Raw genomic sequence first — 15,602 nt, 5'->3', positions numbered from 1 at the left:
GTTTTGTGTAAATGATAATAAAGAGCTAGATGGGGAGCAAACCTCAAACTCAAGCTCCGAGATTTTAATGACTTTTAGACTTTTTGTAAGTGGACAACCATTTCCTTCAGCAGCTGCATCAATCCAACCATCACAGCATTTTTCGTAAAATTTAGACAGACAAGTCAGTGATAATTTGCTATACTCGGTACTACTTTTGTTTACATTTTACATTATTGCAATAGAAGGAGACTAAAGTTAAAAGCAGAACATCGTCGGCCTTTGTTGTCGCAACGTAAGTAGTGCACTCCGCCAGAGGCGAATCAACAAACTCATCAAATGTATCTGTTCCTACAACTACTTCCGATGTTGTTTCTCTAATTGACGGAAATGGTCGAGCGATGTTCCGATCACAGCGGTGTTTCTATCAGAAGAGTAATGTGTACTTCTTAAACTGTGGTGTCTGCGCTTTCTTGATTGGTGAACATCACATGATATGTTATTATTTTATGGAGACATCGTTATTTCGAATATATGTTTAAAAATGTAATTTTCCCCCCATATCAGGAGAATCCCTGTATTGTATAGTTAGTGAAACGGTATGCTTATGTAAATAGATAGATAGATAGATAGATAGAGAGATAGAGAGATAGATAGATAGACACATGGATGGATGAATGGATAGATTGATGGATGTACAATATCTACTAGTATGAGGAAATGAAAGAAGACCATAACCGGCCTCAAGGGACGGCTGACTTAAATGTAACGTCAGTTACAATATGTTTTCGCTCTGTAACGTTTGTTCTTACCGCCTGTTAAATACTAGTCTACTTCAAAAATCTTCAGACAACTCGGGCAGAAAATGCTTTATTTGTTATTTGTCGAGGTAAAGCAAAGGCTTCTATCGTCACCATTAATCGCATGTCGTACTAGTCTTGCCGAGTGGGAGAAATCATGTCACCCTTGACCTTTAACCCTATTCGTTGATCCATTGAATCGCCCAGAAAAGAGCTCACTCCGTATTCTTTATAAGTGAATGACTGGATTTGCGGGGCATATATTTAGGCTGAGATCGCGGTGTACAGGTAGTCAGTTTAGTTAACAGTTAGTAGGCACAACTAGCTCCCTATCAGTGCACAGCTAGGCGTGTATTGGCAGTGGGATTATTGGCAATACATTCTAATACAATGGAGTGGACTACAAACATACTTGTTCAAATTGACGTAGGATTTAAATAGACTGTACAAGGAAAAAACATAAGAGAATTATTCAGTGCAAAGATTTTAAACGGATTTTATGAAAAAAGATGCAGAAGTGATGTCGAGATTTTTTCTTGTGCTATGAATGAAAATCAGAAACGTTTAAATATGTACCTATTATCCAATCTCTTATTTCTCTGGATTCTCTCTGAGGTAAGTATGTCTCACTTTTATTTTCCTAAGTATTTCATACAGAGACACTACTTTATAGGCATATTCAATATACATACGTATTTAAGTTAAAACGTCACACATGTACTCTACGATTTTAAGCTAAAATAAATGAAAAGCCGCAGTCTGCATTATATTTGTATGTAATTCCCCAATGCGGTACATAAAAAAAAAATAGTTTTTCTCCGATGTTCAATTTAACAGCAAAATATATGTATAAAAAATTGTTTATGCATTAAAAAAATATTTCCGAGGAATGTTACTTTTAGTACCAACAAAAAAATGTCTCTTATCTCATTAATTATCATACGTACTCATTAATCCTAATCGCAACGGAGGTGGGGGTGGAGTGACGATAAATAGATATATAGATAGGTATCATTGTCATCCTGATGAATCTGTTCATTTCAGCAATATGTGTACAAAGTACACCCAAGAGTTCGATTGACGTATTAGTTCTTTGTAATTGGCGCATATATATATATATATATATATATATATATATATATATATATATATATATATATATATATATATATATATATCAGCTATTCTGATAGCAACACTAAAAGATCAAAATATCATACTTTCTTGAGTCATGCACATGTATAAACCAGTATACGACTTCTTTCTTAGTGAGTGCTTTTATTCAAAATAATATTTTGATTTAAAATCTCACTGGTACTGTCAAGATGCTGCCAAAGTGTTGTACATCGCCAGTTTACAATTCTACGTAGAGATATGACAGCGCATTTAGATAGAATAAAACCTCTCAAATGTGCAAATCTGTTTGCGTGGGAGCAGGTGTGTAAATTAAAGAATGCTGTAAACCAATCGATCAGTTTGTTCATTCAGCCATTCACTTATACATGCTACCATATATATATATATATATATATATATATATATATATATATATATATATATATATATATATATATATATAGATAGATAGATAGATAGATAGATAGATAGATAGATAGATAGATAGATAGAGAGAGATGTAAGATGAAAAATGAAAGATATTGTTCAGCCATCCAAGCTAGCAAATTAATTCTTGCGATTACATGCGTAACTCTGTTGAATCCGGAGTACCTGGTGTAAAATTAGAAAACTTCCCTTGAATAGGTATGTATTGGGATTATTGGGGCGGGGGGTTACTTTCAATGGAATGTAAATTTAGTACAGCTCGAGATGAGCTGTTACAAACACTTATATAGATGTGTACCCGTAGCTGTAAATGACTGCATTTGGAATCACTCTCAACTTTTTGCTGCATATTTATTTGACGAAATTGAAGGACACAGTCAAATCGAATGATTCCAAAACACTTTCCAGCAGTTTCTGAAGAATCGATTTCGATGATAACAAAGAAACAACAAATAGTTTTCATAATGGAGTCAAAGTGTAACATTCGTGTCTACCACATAATGAATCGTACAATAATGTAATGGATTACGAAATGAAGTGAACTTTTTAGTGGTTAAGATAAAATATGAAATGCATGGATTTTAAAAACCTTTGCAAAAAAAAAACTCTGCCTCTAAAAAACACAATATAGCTTTTCGGCGGATATGGCCTATCCGTGCTTTTGTATAGAAATCAGCATGACAGCATAGCTGTTAACAACTTGCCGATTCATTTCGTCCCGGAATATTTGCTTCTCCCTGGGTAGTCTTGGTGTGTCAAATTTCTTTTCCAGACGGTGTAATAAATTACATTTATAATTTCTCGGTAAATGAAAATAGCAAAATATTTTTTGTGCTGCAATGATCCCTGGTAAATGAGATTACTTTCATTTTTTCCTTGACGGATGATTGTATCTTCGCAGAAAAATCACAAAAATCTTAAATTTGTCACCTGCCGCATTGCTGTCATAAACACGTACCCTTCTTTTAACAAAATTTAAGTCTGTGTGTGCAGGGCCGACAAGGGGGGGGGGAACAAGGGATATATCCCTGTGGCCCAGGCCTGTAATGGGGGCCAGGGCTGAACAAGACATTTTAATTTTAGAAAAGAAAAAAAATTAAACAAGAATTAGGAGAGGCCCGGATGTTTCTTACCCCATGGCCAGTGATCATTCTCAACGGTCGTTGGTGTGTGTGTGTGTGTGTGAGAGAGAGAGAGAGAGAGAGAGAGGATGTACGTATCAGATGAGTGATTCAATATCAAATATTCGTAGACTCTCTTGTTCAATACCCCTCTAGATCAATGTCCTCACACTTTTCTCAGTAATGCTAACAGGGGTGCTCTCTCTCTCTCTCTCTCTCTCTCTCTGCGATAAAGGCGGGGTGGGAGAGAATAGAGAAAAATGGAATCAGAAAAATGTAACGAAAACATAATTCTATTGCCTTTTTGACCGTTAATAACCTGACATGATTGTGTATGCATTGTCTATCTTCATTGTCCAATTTACGAAATGGACTGATCTGGCACTGCCTTTGACATACGGTTTCCAACTGAATCCATATATATATATATATATATATATATATATATATATATATATATATATATATATATATATATATATATATATATATATATATCGTTTAACTTACAATACATGCAGAGTTTTATTAAGTAAAACGGGCCTTAAGGTGTCCACGTACATTGTCTCCTCTTCCTGCTGCTATTTTGAGTCACTAACTAACCTCATTCTTATCACTTCGAGTTGAGTGTGAAATTGCCATGATGGTGCTGAGTTATAAGTTGAAGTGGAGTAGAAGATTCGTTTTGACATGGACTTACATGATTCATTATGACATGGACTTAAGATTCATTTTGACATGGACTTACATAATTAATTTTGACATGGACTTAAGATTCATTTTGACATGGACTTACATGATTCATTTTGACATGGACTTACATGATTCATTTTGACATGGACTTAATATTCATTTTGATATGGACTTATATGATTCATTTTGACATGGACTTACATGCAGTTTGGGAGAGAAAAAATTCCAGCCTTCTATATACTGAGTGTTATTTGGAGCATCCATTTTTCTCACTCTTGATTCTTACTACAAAAAAACATGTTTACACCCTGATTACTCAATCAAATTCATGGCAAGAGCAGAATCGGTAGAGGGCATAGAGCATGGAACAAGTTTTCTGTACAGGTTGAGGGTTCAACGTAGGACCTGGATAAGCTTAAAATGCGGTAGCTTCAGGTGATGTCACACACTGGTCTCTAACCGTGGGTACCTTCCAAAAGACATATCGCCCTGTTCTTTAGCCCCACCCCGCCCCTGCCATTATCACCACCACACTTTATACACACACGAACCGTGTGACACGATAAATTTTCCACTGCATTGTATGCAGACAGCAGTATGATTCAAGTTAGTCTGTGCTGAAACATCTTTGCAGTACGTTTCCATATTAAAAATAAAAATACTTCGCTTCAAAGCGGCATTCCGATATTCTAGCAGGTAAAAATAATTTGACTTCTGTTTAAAGAACTTAAGCACACAGTTGTAAACACTTCCAAAATTCTTCCAAAAACTGGAGTGCTTTTCTATAAATCAACCATTATGGATAAATCCATTATGATAAGATGCGTCATTAAGTTTAGAGATTTATCAGTCAGTAAGTATTATTTAAATGTTATAATCCAAGAGTATTCCAGGTATCGCGGTGATATTGTGATACAATCCGTACGCACACACACACACACACACACACACACACAGATACATACATACATACAGTTAGGAGTACGTACGCTATTTATGTCCCTAAACTTCTCCTATATCGTTGAAACTAGACACGTGAAATTGTGGGCAATATTAGTCTTATCGGTGTATCATATTCCAAACATTTTCTGAAAGTTTTATCCCGTTTCATGGTTGGGGTTAGGGATAATTTCGCAGTAAATGACCTTTCGAATAAACGCGCGTCACTTCCCCCGCCCCATCTTATTGGCATGTGCACTTTTGCATGATTAGGATTTTCCAAATGAAGTTGAGCAGTAGTTTTGTTGCACCATTTAAAGTAAATCCCAAGAATGTGATAAAATTAGGACCAAAAACTTACAAAACATTGGCAGGTAAAGTTACTATATATTTCAATTACAACTCTCTGAAAGGTCCGAACTGTCCTACCTAGGTATGGTTAATTAGCCATATAGATCACATATATATACTTAACACCAGGGCGGAGAGTAGTTGTTGTTGTTGTTCTAGGGTTTAACGGCATTTTTCAGCACAAGAGAGGCTATACATGGCGGCCAGTATAAGTGGTGGAGGAAGAACCCTGGAAAACCCAGGGAAGAACCACCGACCCACGAGAAGCTACTGGCAGGCTTTCCCACGTACCAACGCTAGCCGAGCCTTGGACTCGAACACACGCAGACAGAGGTGAGAAGGCAGTGATCCGGAAGGGCGGAGAGTAGAGAGGTCACTTAAATAAATCCCAAGTCGTTTGTCTCGCATGTCTAAAAACTGCGATGTGCGATTAATAAACCAAATATCAACATATTTTAGACTGGGACCCCTGGGAACTTTCGCTACCCCTATAAAGTTATCTTCTAGGTCATAATATCGAGACAATTTAGCTCACAACCCTATAGCCATGTATACCTTTATTGGACGTGAAAAGAAGGACAACAATTCTACATAGAAATGTCTTTGAACCCGGTATATTTTTTTGTCCACAAGGAAATAGCCCCTGAATCAGAACGTGGAAACTATCGAGGTCCCCACCGTATAACCAGATATATTCTTAATGGGCACGAAAAGACAAATTTATACATGTAACTGACATTGGTCTCAGGGTCCTTCATTGCTACCGTAGGGACTAACCCCTTGGTCACAGCTTGAAAACTATTGAGATTTCGACCCTATTGGTTATACAAATTTAATGGGCACGAACAGAGAAAACGACAAATGAATACATTCAAGTGACACGTGTCCCTCGAGACGGTCTTCACTACTATCGTGAACCTATCCTAGAGGCCCAAACTTCAGAGTGAAGTTCACAATGGAAGCAATGGGATACGTGTTTTACAAACACACAATTCTAGCTTGATTTAGCAAAGTTCAAAACTTTAAAACTATATCCCCCTATGATACACATGGCCTGTGGTTGACACAATATCCTTCAACTAATAATTACAACTCATTTAATTTATTGAATCATTCATAGAGTACCTATAATCGTACATAGATGCCACCATCACCTTCATTAACAAGAAATACATCTACAATATTGTTCTCTTTTGAACCCGGAAGCTTCAAAACGGTATCACTCAATGCCTTTATAAGGGATACGTGAGCACTTTATGAAATTATTTCTTAACGTTAGGCGTACATTAATGTTATGAAATAGACATCTTCTTCCATCTTTGGCAAATAAAACTGTATTTAAACAAAATGTTTGGATTTTACCTGTAGTTTCATTACTTGGTATAATTTACAAATGCGGTCACATTATTCACGGTCATCGGAAGACACGTCTTCATTGCGAAGATTCTTAACAAAGCATCGGAAATGACATTTTAGCAGTAAAATGATATTAATGTATCGAATGCCAAAATGATGTTAGTTTTTTTTCTAGCATTTTTGAGCAGGACACTGAATATTTGCGTTTGGTGTCATGATGATTTTGGAGTTTTAACCATTATCCAGTTTATGCATGTATGAATGGAGGGACAATGCAAGGTGAACGTCTTGGATAGCAAGGTGAACGTCTTGGATAGCAAGGTGAACGTCTTGGATAGATGAATACACTCAAATATGTATGAAAAATGTTGTGTGGATGCTTCACGATTGAACCAGATTATTTGTGCATTTTAGTCGAACACCCTTCTCATCTCAGTTAAACGATAAACCTACGTCAAAACGGACAAATTTGTCAAAAGTATTAAAACCAGTACGAAGCCCCTTTTTTTGTGCCTCTATTGGAATGCACTGTGAAGATCCCACGGACCGCTGCACAGACATGAGTAGAATGTGCCTGAACTAAATAAAAAGGTAGCCCTCCGCATAACTTCAGTTTTCATTATGAATGACGCAATTACAAATCTTTTCTTGCAAGATAAAGCGTTTGCACTCGTATGATAGTTACATTGCTGTCGTGGAGCGAAAATGATTTCAGTCAAATCGCACTGCATGGCTTATAGTGAACAGCGGCAGTCAAAGTATGCAATTATCGAGCGGGGAACAGATCAATTTGACATCGCTCTGGTTTAAAGTGGTCCTGCTGAGTTGATGAAAAGGCCCTAGATGAACAGGCATTAATTCTAAGTTACTTTTTCTAACCACTTTTATTGTCTGTTTCATAATTTGAAGATTTCAAAACATAAATGTATATAATATAACGATTCTAAGCTTTACGTTGCAAATGGATTGGAGATTTATTATTATTAATATTATTTATTATTATTATTATTATTATTATTATTATTATTATTATTGATCAATTTGCAACCAATATTTGATATTTTGCCTACTTGTGCATCAATGCTATCGAAAAAACACGACGAGAGTCACAGTGCGCCATTTCTTCCATTTCAGTTTCAAAAGTGTGTGTGTGTGTGTATGTGTGTGTGTGTGTGTGTGTGTGTGTTTGGATTTTTAATGTAGCTTTAACTACAATTTTAGTCATATCGCTACGCTGTCTGCTATGGGAGAGTTTATTGTGCACTGCATACGGCATCATGCGCAGACATGTGACATTATGCCCCACCTAATCACATTTACCTAACACCAGGCCGACCAGTCCTAATACTAACATCTTAATGCTGAGAGCCAAACGAGGCAGCTGCTAGTGCCATATTTATAAGCCTCCGGTAAGACTCAGACAGGGATCGAACCCACGACCTCCCGCATCAGAGGTGGACGCTCTAACTATTTACGTCACCCGGGCTGTTTTATTTTTTGGTTACCCATACAGTAATAAATAGCGGTCTTGCGCGAAGGAGTTCAGATACTTTGAATTCTTCCATAACTGTCATATGGCGGAGAACGATGGATATTCGCAGAACAGCAGGTTTAGATTATTTAATAGCTTTCTTAATGCTTGAGATAGAATAGTTATGCCATTCTTTTGGACCGTTCACATAGGCCTCAGATTCATCACTTTGCATACCATTGTGTTATTTCTCCTGAGAAAAAGATAACACATGCATCGTTACCAATCCTTCTCTGGAGATTCATTGCATTCATTGCACTCCGGTTAAACGCAAGCATAGTTACATCACATGTGCAGTTCGCTTTGTTGAATTCTATTGACCAACATTTTTGCCAATAATGGATTTCAAAAACAATTTTCCTTGGTAGATTGGTATGAGACAGATTCCACTCACCCTCTCTCTCTCTCTCTCTCTCTCTCTCTCTTTGGTTACCCATACAGTAACAAATAGGTGTCTTGCGTGAAGGAGTTCAAATGTTTTGAATTCTTCCGTAATTGTCACGCGGCGCAGAACGAAGGGTATTCGCAGAACAGCAGGTTTAAATATCTCTCTCTCTCTCTCTCTCTCTCTCTCTCTCTCACTCACTCTCTCTCTCTCTCTCTCTCTCTCTCTCTCTCAGATTTTAGGTTTTAGGTGTCTATGCCTCCCGTAGAGCACAATTATCCCTGATAATATTGTGGTAGGTCACAATCTCTATCATAAACCTTCCCCTGTATTGTCCTTCGCCGACTGAGCGACTCTGGAACAGACGATAAAGAATGGTAGCAGATCCTACTGCCAATATGCTGCTCTTTTTTGAATGAAAAGAGCTGGGGAAAACATGCTACCCTGCCGCAGTAAATCAGTTTGTAATGGAACCTGTGTCGCACCAAGATTGATTTACATCCAACTTAATGTACCCCTGATCGACTCCTGGCTTGCCAGTGTTTAGCAAAATTAATTTATCTTTTTTATATTGAACAAACTGTTGATGTATTCGCAGTATTCGTTTAGCATTCGAGTAGAATTATCAAGAAGCACCAGTAAAATCTTTATGACTGCCATTTATAAATGAAGGCAGTTAAAATACCACAATTTGGGACATAAACCTGTTAGATTTATCTATGATACAGGCTTAAATGAGAGTCAGTGGGGGCTAGTAAAGTGAGCTAGTTAGAAATAAGGAGTATCTGATTTATGAGTACCTTGTCAACCAAGCAGGGAATTAAATTTCAGTCTATTTTTCTAAAGTTGAAATGGTCGATCTTTTGAATGGGACAATGAGAACTGCCAAACCCATCCAGTACAATGACCAGTCTGTCAGGATGGTGTCAGTTCATACCGAGAGCTTTGCTAGATTATCCTTGTATTGTCTGATTTGAGCCCTATGAAGAAAATTGTCTTCCTTTTACTTATCAGTTACATTAGCTTTTTACGGAAGAACTATTAGTTCCTAAAATCACCCAAAATGATGGCGGCCATATGGCTGATCGTGTTCTATTGTTATTGGTAGTATGGCGTTATTTGTAATTTTGACTTTAAGAGCATACGTTGCTATTTGTAAGCATGACTTAAAGAATATACGCTGTTATATATATATATATATATATATATATATATATATATATATATATATATATATATATATATATAGCTGTGTGTGCGTGTGTGTGTGTGGTCCATAATCGATTAACTCTACCCAAATTGATGAACGATGGGATGTATTCTAACAAAGGATTTTTCACGTTAGTAATATAGGGGATGACAGTTTTCATTTTGAGGATATTGTGGACTTTAATGGTGCTTGAGTGTTTTCGGCGACTGGCTAAAGGATACATTTAAACGAATATTTGCATGAGTACAACGATATTTAAAGTCTTTATGTCTTTATTTACAATAATTTGTCCCCATTCCAAAACGCTCTTGATAGTCTCTAAAACTAACTGAATACTGATTCTCTGTGGCACGTCACAGAGTCTTAACGTCAAAACGTCATCCAAGTTTCTAACAGTATATCAAGGGTTTCACTGCAGCCAAATGTGAGATTTGCCAAGTAGAATGTTACATTTAACAAAGCAGAAAGGGTGTTACATTCACCGATACATTAGAATGCTACTTGTATACTTGAAAATGCATTGCATAATTTTAAATACCGACACGTATCCAGGTTTCCTGTTCGTGTGTGGAATGTTAATTTTTAAAATTCGTTAATCCAAACTTGATCCCCGAGATTGTACTTTTCAGCAAATAAATGATCTCTAAAGCTTAAACTGTAAACGTCACGTGATTTATTGAGCGAAGAATTACGATGAAGAACGTTGTTTGGATATACAACTTACTTACCATTATGCGGGGCAAGACAATTATTGCAGGTCATCCCAACATTGCTGGGAAAAGATTTGGATTGGGAAGTCAAATCTTAAGAGAAAATTTCTTCGGCTTCTTGCCAATTAAGTATTCGGTTTTCATATCTTTAGACATTATTCACGTCAGTTTGAGAAATCCTACAAATGTAGGTTCGCCACTTGACATACTACAGACGAATTGTTTGATCTCAGAGCGGCAGCAGGGGTCGACAGTAAATGCAGGGAATAAAGAGTGCGCTTGCACAGTTGTGATCAATAATGAGATTAGTGCGTATTACAAACTGCTAGCAACAGATATATGTGTTGCTTTAATATATCAAAGATATTTTGCTGCTTACCAAACTGTAAGGACTTGAATGAAAGCAACCATAGAATAAGTGATGTATTTTCTTCAGTGTGTATCGCCGCAGATATATCATAATATAATAATCGAAATATAGGATAACCAGTTTTTCCCATAATGTTCTCTGTCACCAATGGCTCTTGCATACCCCTCTGACAAACACTTAAAAAATAATAGAACTGCATAGAAAATAATATCACCATTGAACTCAAAGAGAGCGGAAAGCAAATACGCAAATGTATTCACCTTTGTAAATATATGTGAACGTAATGCTTCACACGATCCATGATTAATGACACCGACGGAAGAATGCTAATAAACACTATATAGTCCCAGATTATGTTGAACGAAATGCAGTCACAGTTACATCATCAAACTTAAATCTGTCCTCAAATGATTGACAGAATTTGAACTCATCTGATTGACAGAAACATCAAGAGATAATGCTATCAAAATCTCAGGAAATCTCGAGGGCATGGCGATAACTTGTGTCTATGCGTCTACGTGCTTGCCTGCCACATCTTATTTTATTAGGTCATGTGATGAATTTACACCATATATGGTAAAATACCTACCTGTTTAATGACGAGATGCGAAAACGGTATTGTTTTTGGTTGTGCCAAAGAATCTTCGGTGTGGAGTCAAAAGGTCAGCTAGATGAACATGTCAACTGGAGTGACATTCTTCATTATTTTTTTAAGGAAATCGCTTTTGCAACCATGAAAGAATCATCTGTCTGAAAATCTAATACCACAATGGTCAGGAAAGACAAGGTAAAAGGAGTGGTGAAATATGTTTTTAATAAATGCTTTGTGCCTTTGATGAAAGGAAGTTGTTTAAAGACGTTTAGCTTCTTTTCCGACATCAAGAATGCAACTGGAACGCGTGAGTCCTGCCTTGGCGGGCCAAATAAGTTTTTCTGGTATCACTGGGGAAGGATTATATTTATGTACCTTTCGAAATTTTCGCAAGCGACAGAGACACCAACTTTTAATTCTAGTATGTAAAGTTTGGTTGGATATTATATAGGTTATAACTCATTTTATGCACTTCTAGCATTTCTGTTAAATAGTATAGTGTATATTTGATAAATGAACTGCGGCCTGCCATTAGCCTGCAATCTGGTTTCAACCGAAATATTAATTTGCCTGTTTTGAGTTGTTATTGTAGTTACTGTTAGAATAAAAAGAAACAATTGGCTCTTAAAACCAAGTTAGAGTCTTCATCAGCATAAGAATAATAGTCATTCTGTTGAAAATGGAGAGAGAGAGAGAGAGAGAGAGAGAGAGAGAGAGAGAGATTGTGTTTTGGCATTATATATGAATGTGTGTGTTTTCATTCAACATGAAACTAGTAATATGTCAATACATGTACTTTATTCCTTTTGGCTTTTGTATCAGCATCACCTGAAAAGTGTCAATGACAACGACGCATCAGCGTCACCTAAAAAGTGTCAATAACAATGACGCATCAGCGTCACCTGAAAAGTGTCGATAACGATGACGCATCAGCGTCACTTGAATATGGTAAATAGCGGTGATAACGAAAGCGCTAGAAGAAAAATAGTATGAATATGTTTCTGATTTCCTGTTCAATGAATATTTTTTCTCTATATATGGTCTGACATGTGTCCATTTTTACGTTTTTCATGTGTGTGTTTGTGTGTGTGTGCGTGTGTTCTTCTTGCTTCATTATACGTGAACATTGAAAAGCACAAGTAAAATGTCTGATCTCCAAACAATACTTTAAGTTATACCTACGCTACATAATTTAAGAGTATTTCCTACGTATGCCCTCTAAATTATACTGTATAATTTAAGTCTTTTCCCTGTGTGTGCCCTCTAATTTATACCTACACTGTATAGTTTAAGAGTCTTTCCCTGTGCGTGCCCTCTAAGTTATACATACGCTGCATAAACTAAGAGTCTTTCCCTGTGCGTGCCCTCTAAGTTATACATACACTGCATAAGCTAAGAGTCTTTCCCTGTGCGTGCCCTCTAAGTTATATACACTGCATAAGCTAAGAGTCTTTCCCTGTGCGTGCCCTCTAAGTTATACATACACTGCATATTTTAATAGTCTTTTCAATGTGTATGTCCTCTAAATTATACTTATACTTCATAATTTATTAGTCTTTTTTTCAGTGTATGCCCTCTAAGTTATACCTACGCTGCATAATTTAAGAGCCTTTCCATGTGTATGCCCTGAGTTAAACATACACTATAATTTAATAGTATTTCCCTGTGTATGCCCTCTAAGTTATACCTACACTGCATATGTCTTTTCTTACGTATACCCTCTAAATTATACATACACTACATATGATGTCTTTCCTTACGTATGCCAGTGAAAGCTAAGTTATAACAACACTACATAAAATAACAGTCTTTCCTTGTACATACCCTCTAAGCTGATACCTACACTACATATGTCTTTCCTTGCGTTAAGAGTCTTTCCCTGTGTATGCCCTCTAAGCTATACCTACACCGCATAATTTAAGAGCCTTTCCCTGTGTATACCCTCTAAGTTGATACATACACTACATATGTCTTTCCTTGTGTGAAGTCTTTCCCTGTGTATGCCCTCTAAGGTATACATACACTGCATAATTTAAGAGCCTTTCCCTGTGTATACCCTCTAAGTTGATACCTACACCGCATAATTTAAGACTCTTTCCCTGTGTATACCCTCTAAGTTGATACCTACACTACATGTCTTTCCTTGTGTTAAGAGTCTTTCCCTGTGTATGCCCTCTAAGCTATACCTACACCGCATAATTTAAGAGTCCTTCCCTGTGTATATCCTCTAAGTTGATACCTACACTACATGTCTTTCCCTGTGTATACCCTCTAAGTTGATACCTACACTACATGTCTTTCCTTGTGTATATCCTCTAAGTTGATACCTACACTACATGTCTTTCCTTGTGTATACCCTCTAAGTTGATACCTACACTACATGTCTTTCCTTGTGTATACCCTCTAAGTTGATACCTACACTGCATGTCTTTCCTTGTGTATACCCTCTAAGGTGATCCCTACACTACATGTCTTTCCTTGTGTATACCCTCTAAGGTGATACCTACACTACATGTCTTTCCTTGTGTATACCCTCTAAGTTGATACCTACACTACATGTCTTTCCTTGTGTATACCCTCTAAGTTGATACCTACACTACATGTCTTTCCTTGTGTATACCCTCTAAGTTGATACCTACACTACATGTCTTTCCTTGTGTATACCCTCTAAGTTGATACCTACACTACATGTCTTTCCTTGTGTATACCCTCTAAGGTGATACCTACACTACATGTCTTTCCTTGTGTATACCCTCTAAGTTGATACCTACACTACATGTCTTTCCTTGTGTATACCCTCTAAGTTGATACCTACACTACATGTCTTTCCTTGTGTATACCCTCTAAGTTGATACCTACACCGCATAATTTAAGACTCTTTCCCTGTGTATACCCTCTAAGCTGATACATACACTACATATGTCTTTCCCTGTGTATACCCTCTAAGTTGATACCTACACTACATGTCTTTCCTTGTGTATACCCTCTAAGTTGATACCTACACTACATGTCTTTCCTTGTGTATACCCTCTAAGTTGATACCTACACTACATGTCTTTCCTTGTGTATACCCTCTAAGGTGATACCTACACTACATGTCTTTCCTTGTGTATACCCTCTAAGTTGATACCTACACTACATGTCTTTCCTTGTGTATACCCTCTAAGTTGATACCTACACTACATGTCTTTCCTTGTGTATACCCTCTAAGTTGATACCTACACTACATGTCTTTCCTTGTGTATACCCTCTAAGTTGATACCTACACTACATGTCTTTCCTTGTGTATACCCTCTAAGGTGATACCTACACTACATGTCTTTCCTTGTGTATACCCTCTAAGTTGATACCTACACTACATGTCTTTCCTTGTGTATACCCTCTAAGTTGATACCTACACTACATGTCTTTCCTTGTGTATACCCTCTAAGTTGATACCTACACCGCATAATTTAAGACTCTTTCCCTGTGTATACCCTCTAAGCTGATACATACACTACGTATGTCTTTCCCTGTGTATACCCTCTAAGTTGATACCTACACTACATAATAGTTTTCCATGCATATGTTTGTGCGTCTTCTGGAGAGGATGAAAGTTTTTCAATATAATATCTTGGTGATGATGATGCTAGTGTCTATAAGAAAAATCAAGGTAACATTTTCTCATTAACAACACAGTATACAACTTTTACATATATAAACATAGACAAAGGTGGTAAGAAAAGTTTCAACAAGACACCGACGTCATAGCAAAATGAATAAAGCGGCAAGTTCGTTTTTAGCGGGTTGATATTTGTACCTGTGCCTGTGTCAATGGGGGGCAACAATTTTCAAAGTTAGGAATGTAGTTACCTTGAAGGAGCAGATCTGCATACTGCGACTTCGTGTGGAATCAATTTCTCATCAATATATTCCACTTCACACACTCCTTTATCCCAACCATAGCACTAACTCCTTATACAGGCTAATGCTTACCATTTCACTAACGTAACAGCTTATTAA

The 15,602-nt window shown here is 36.9% G+C and overlaps 1 protein-coding gene across 1 annotated transcript in view; it reads left to right on the top strand.

Annotated features, from left to right (window-relative positions):
- The first annotated feature begins 1,026 nt into the window (after window positions 1–1,026).
- The window catches only part of LOC149792080 (uncharacterized), a 49,186-nt gene continuing 34,610 nt past the window's right edge, over window positions 1,027–15,602 (top strand). Inside the window, exon 1 of the mRNA XM_089970592.1 lies at window positions 1,027–1,394. Coding sequence (XP_089826718.1) covers window positions 1,323–1,394 — 72 coding nt within the window. The 5' untranslated portion in view covers window positions 1,027–1,322. The remainder of the gene's footprint in view (window positions 1,395–15,602) is intronic.

Source organism: Sinohyriopsis cumingii, chromosome 9, assembly GCF_028554795.1.
Source record: "Sinohyriopsis cumingii isolate HCF-2022 chromosome 9, ASM2855479v2, whole genome shotgun sequence".
Classification (NCBI taxonomy): Eukaryota; Metazoa; Mollusca; class Bivalvia; order Unionida; family Unionidae; genus Sinohyriopsis; species Sinohyriopsis cumingii.
The sequence above is the reverse complement of the archived record's forward strand: the minus strand, read 5'-3'. Positions and strand labels throughout refer to the sequence as shown.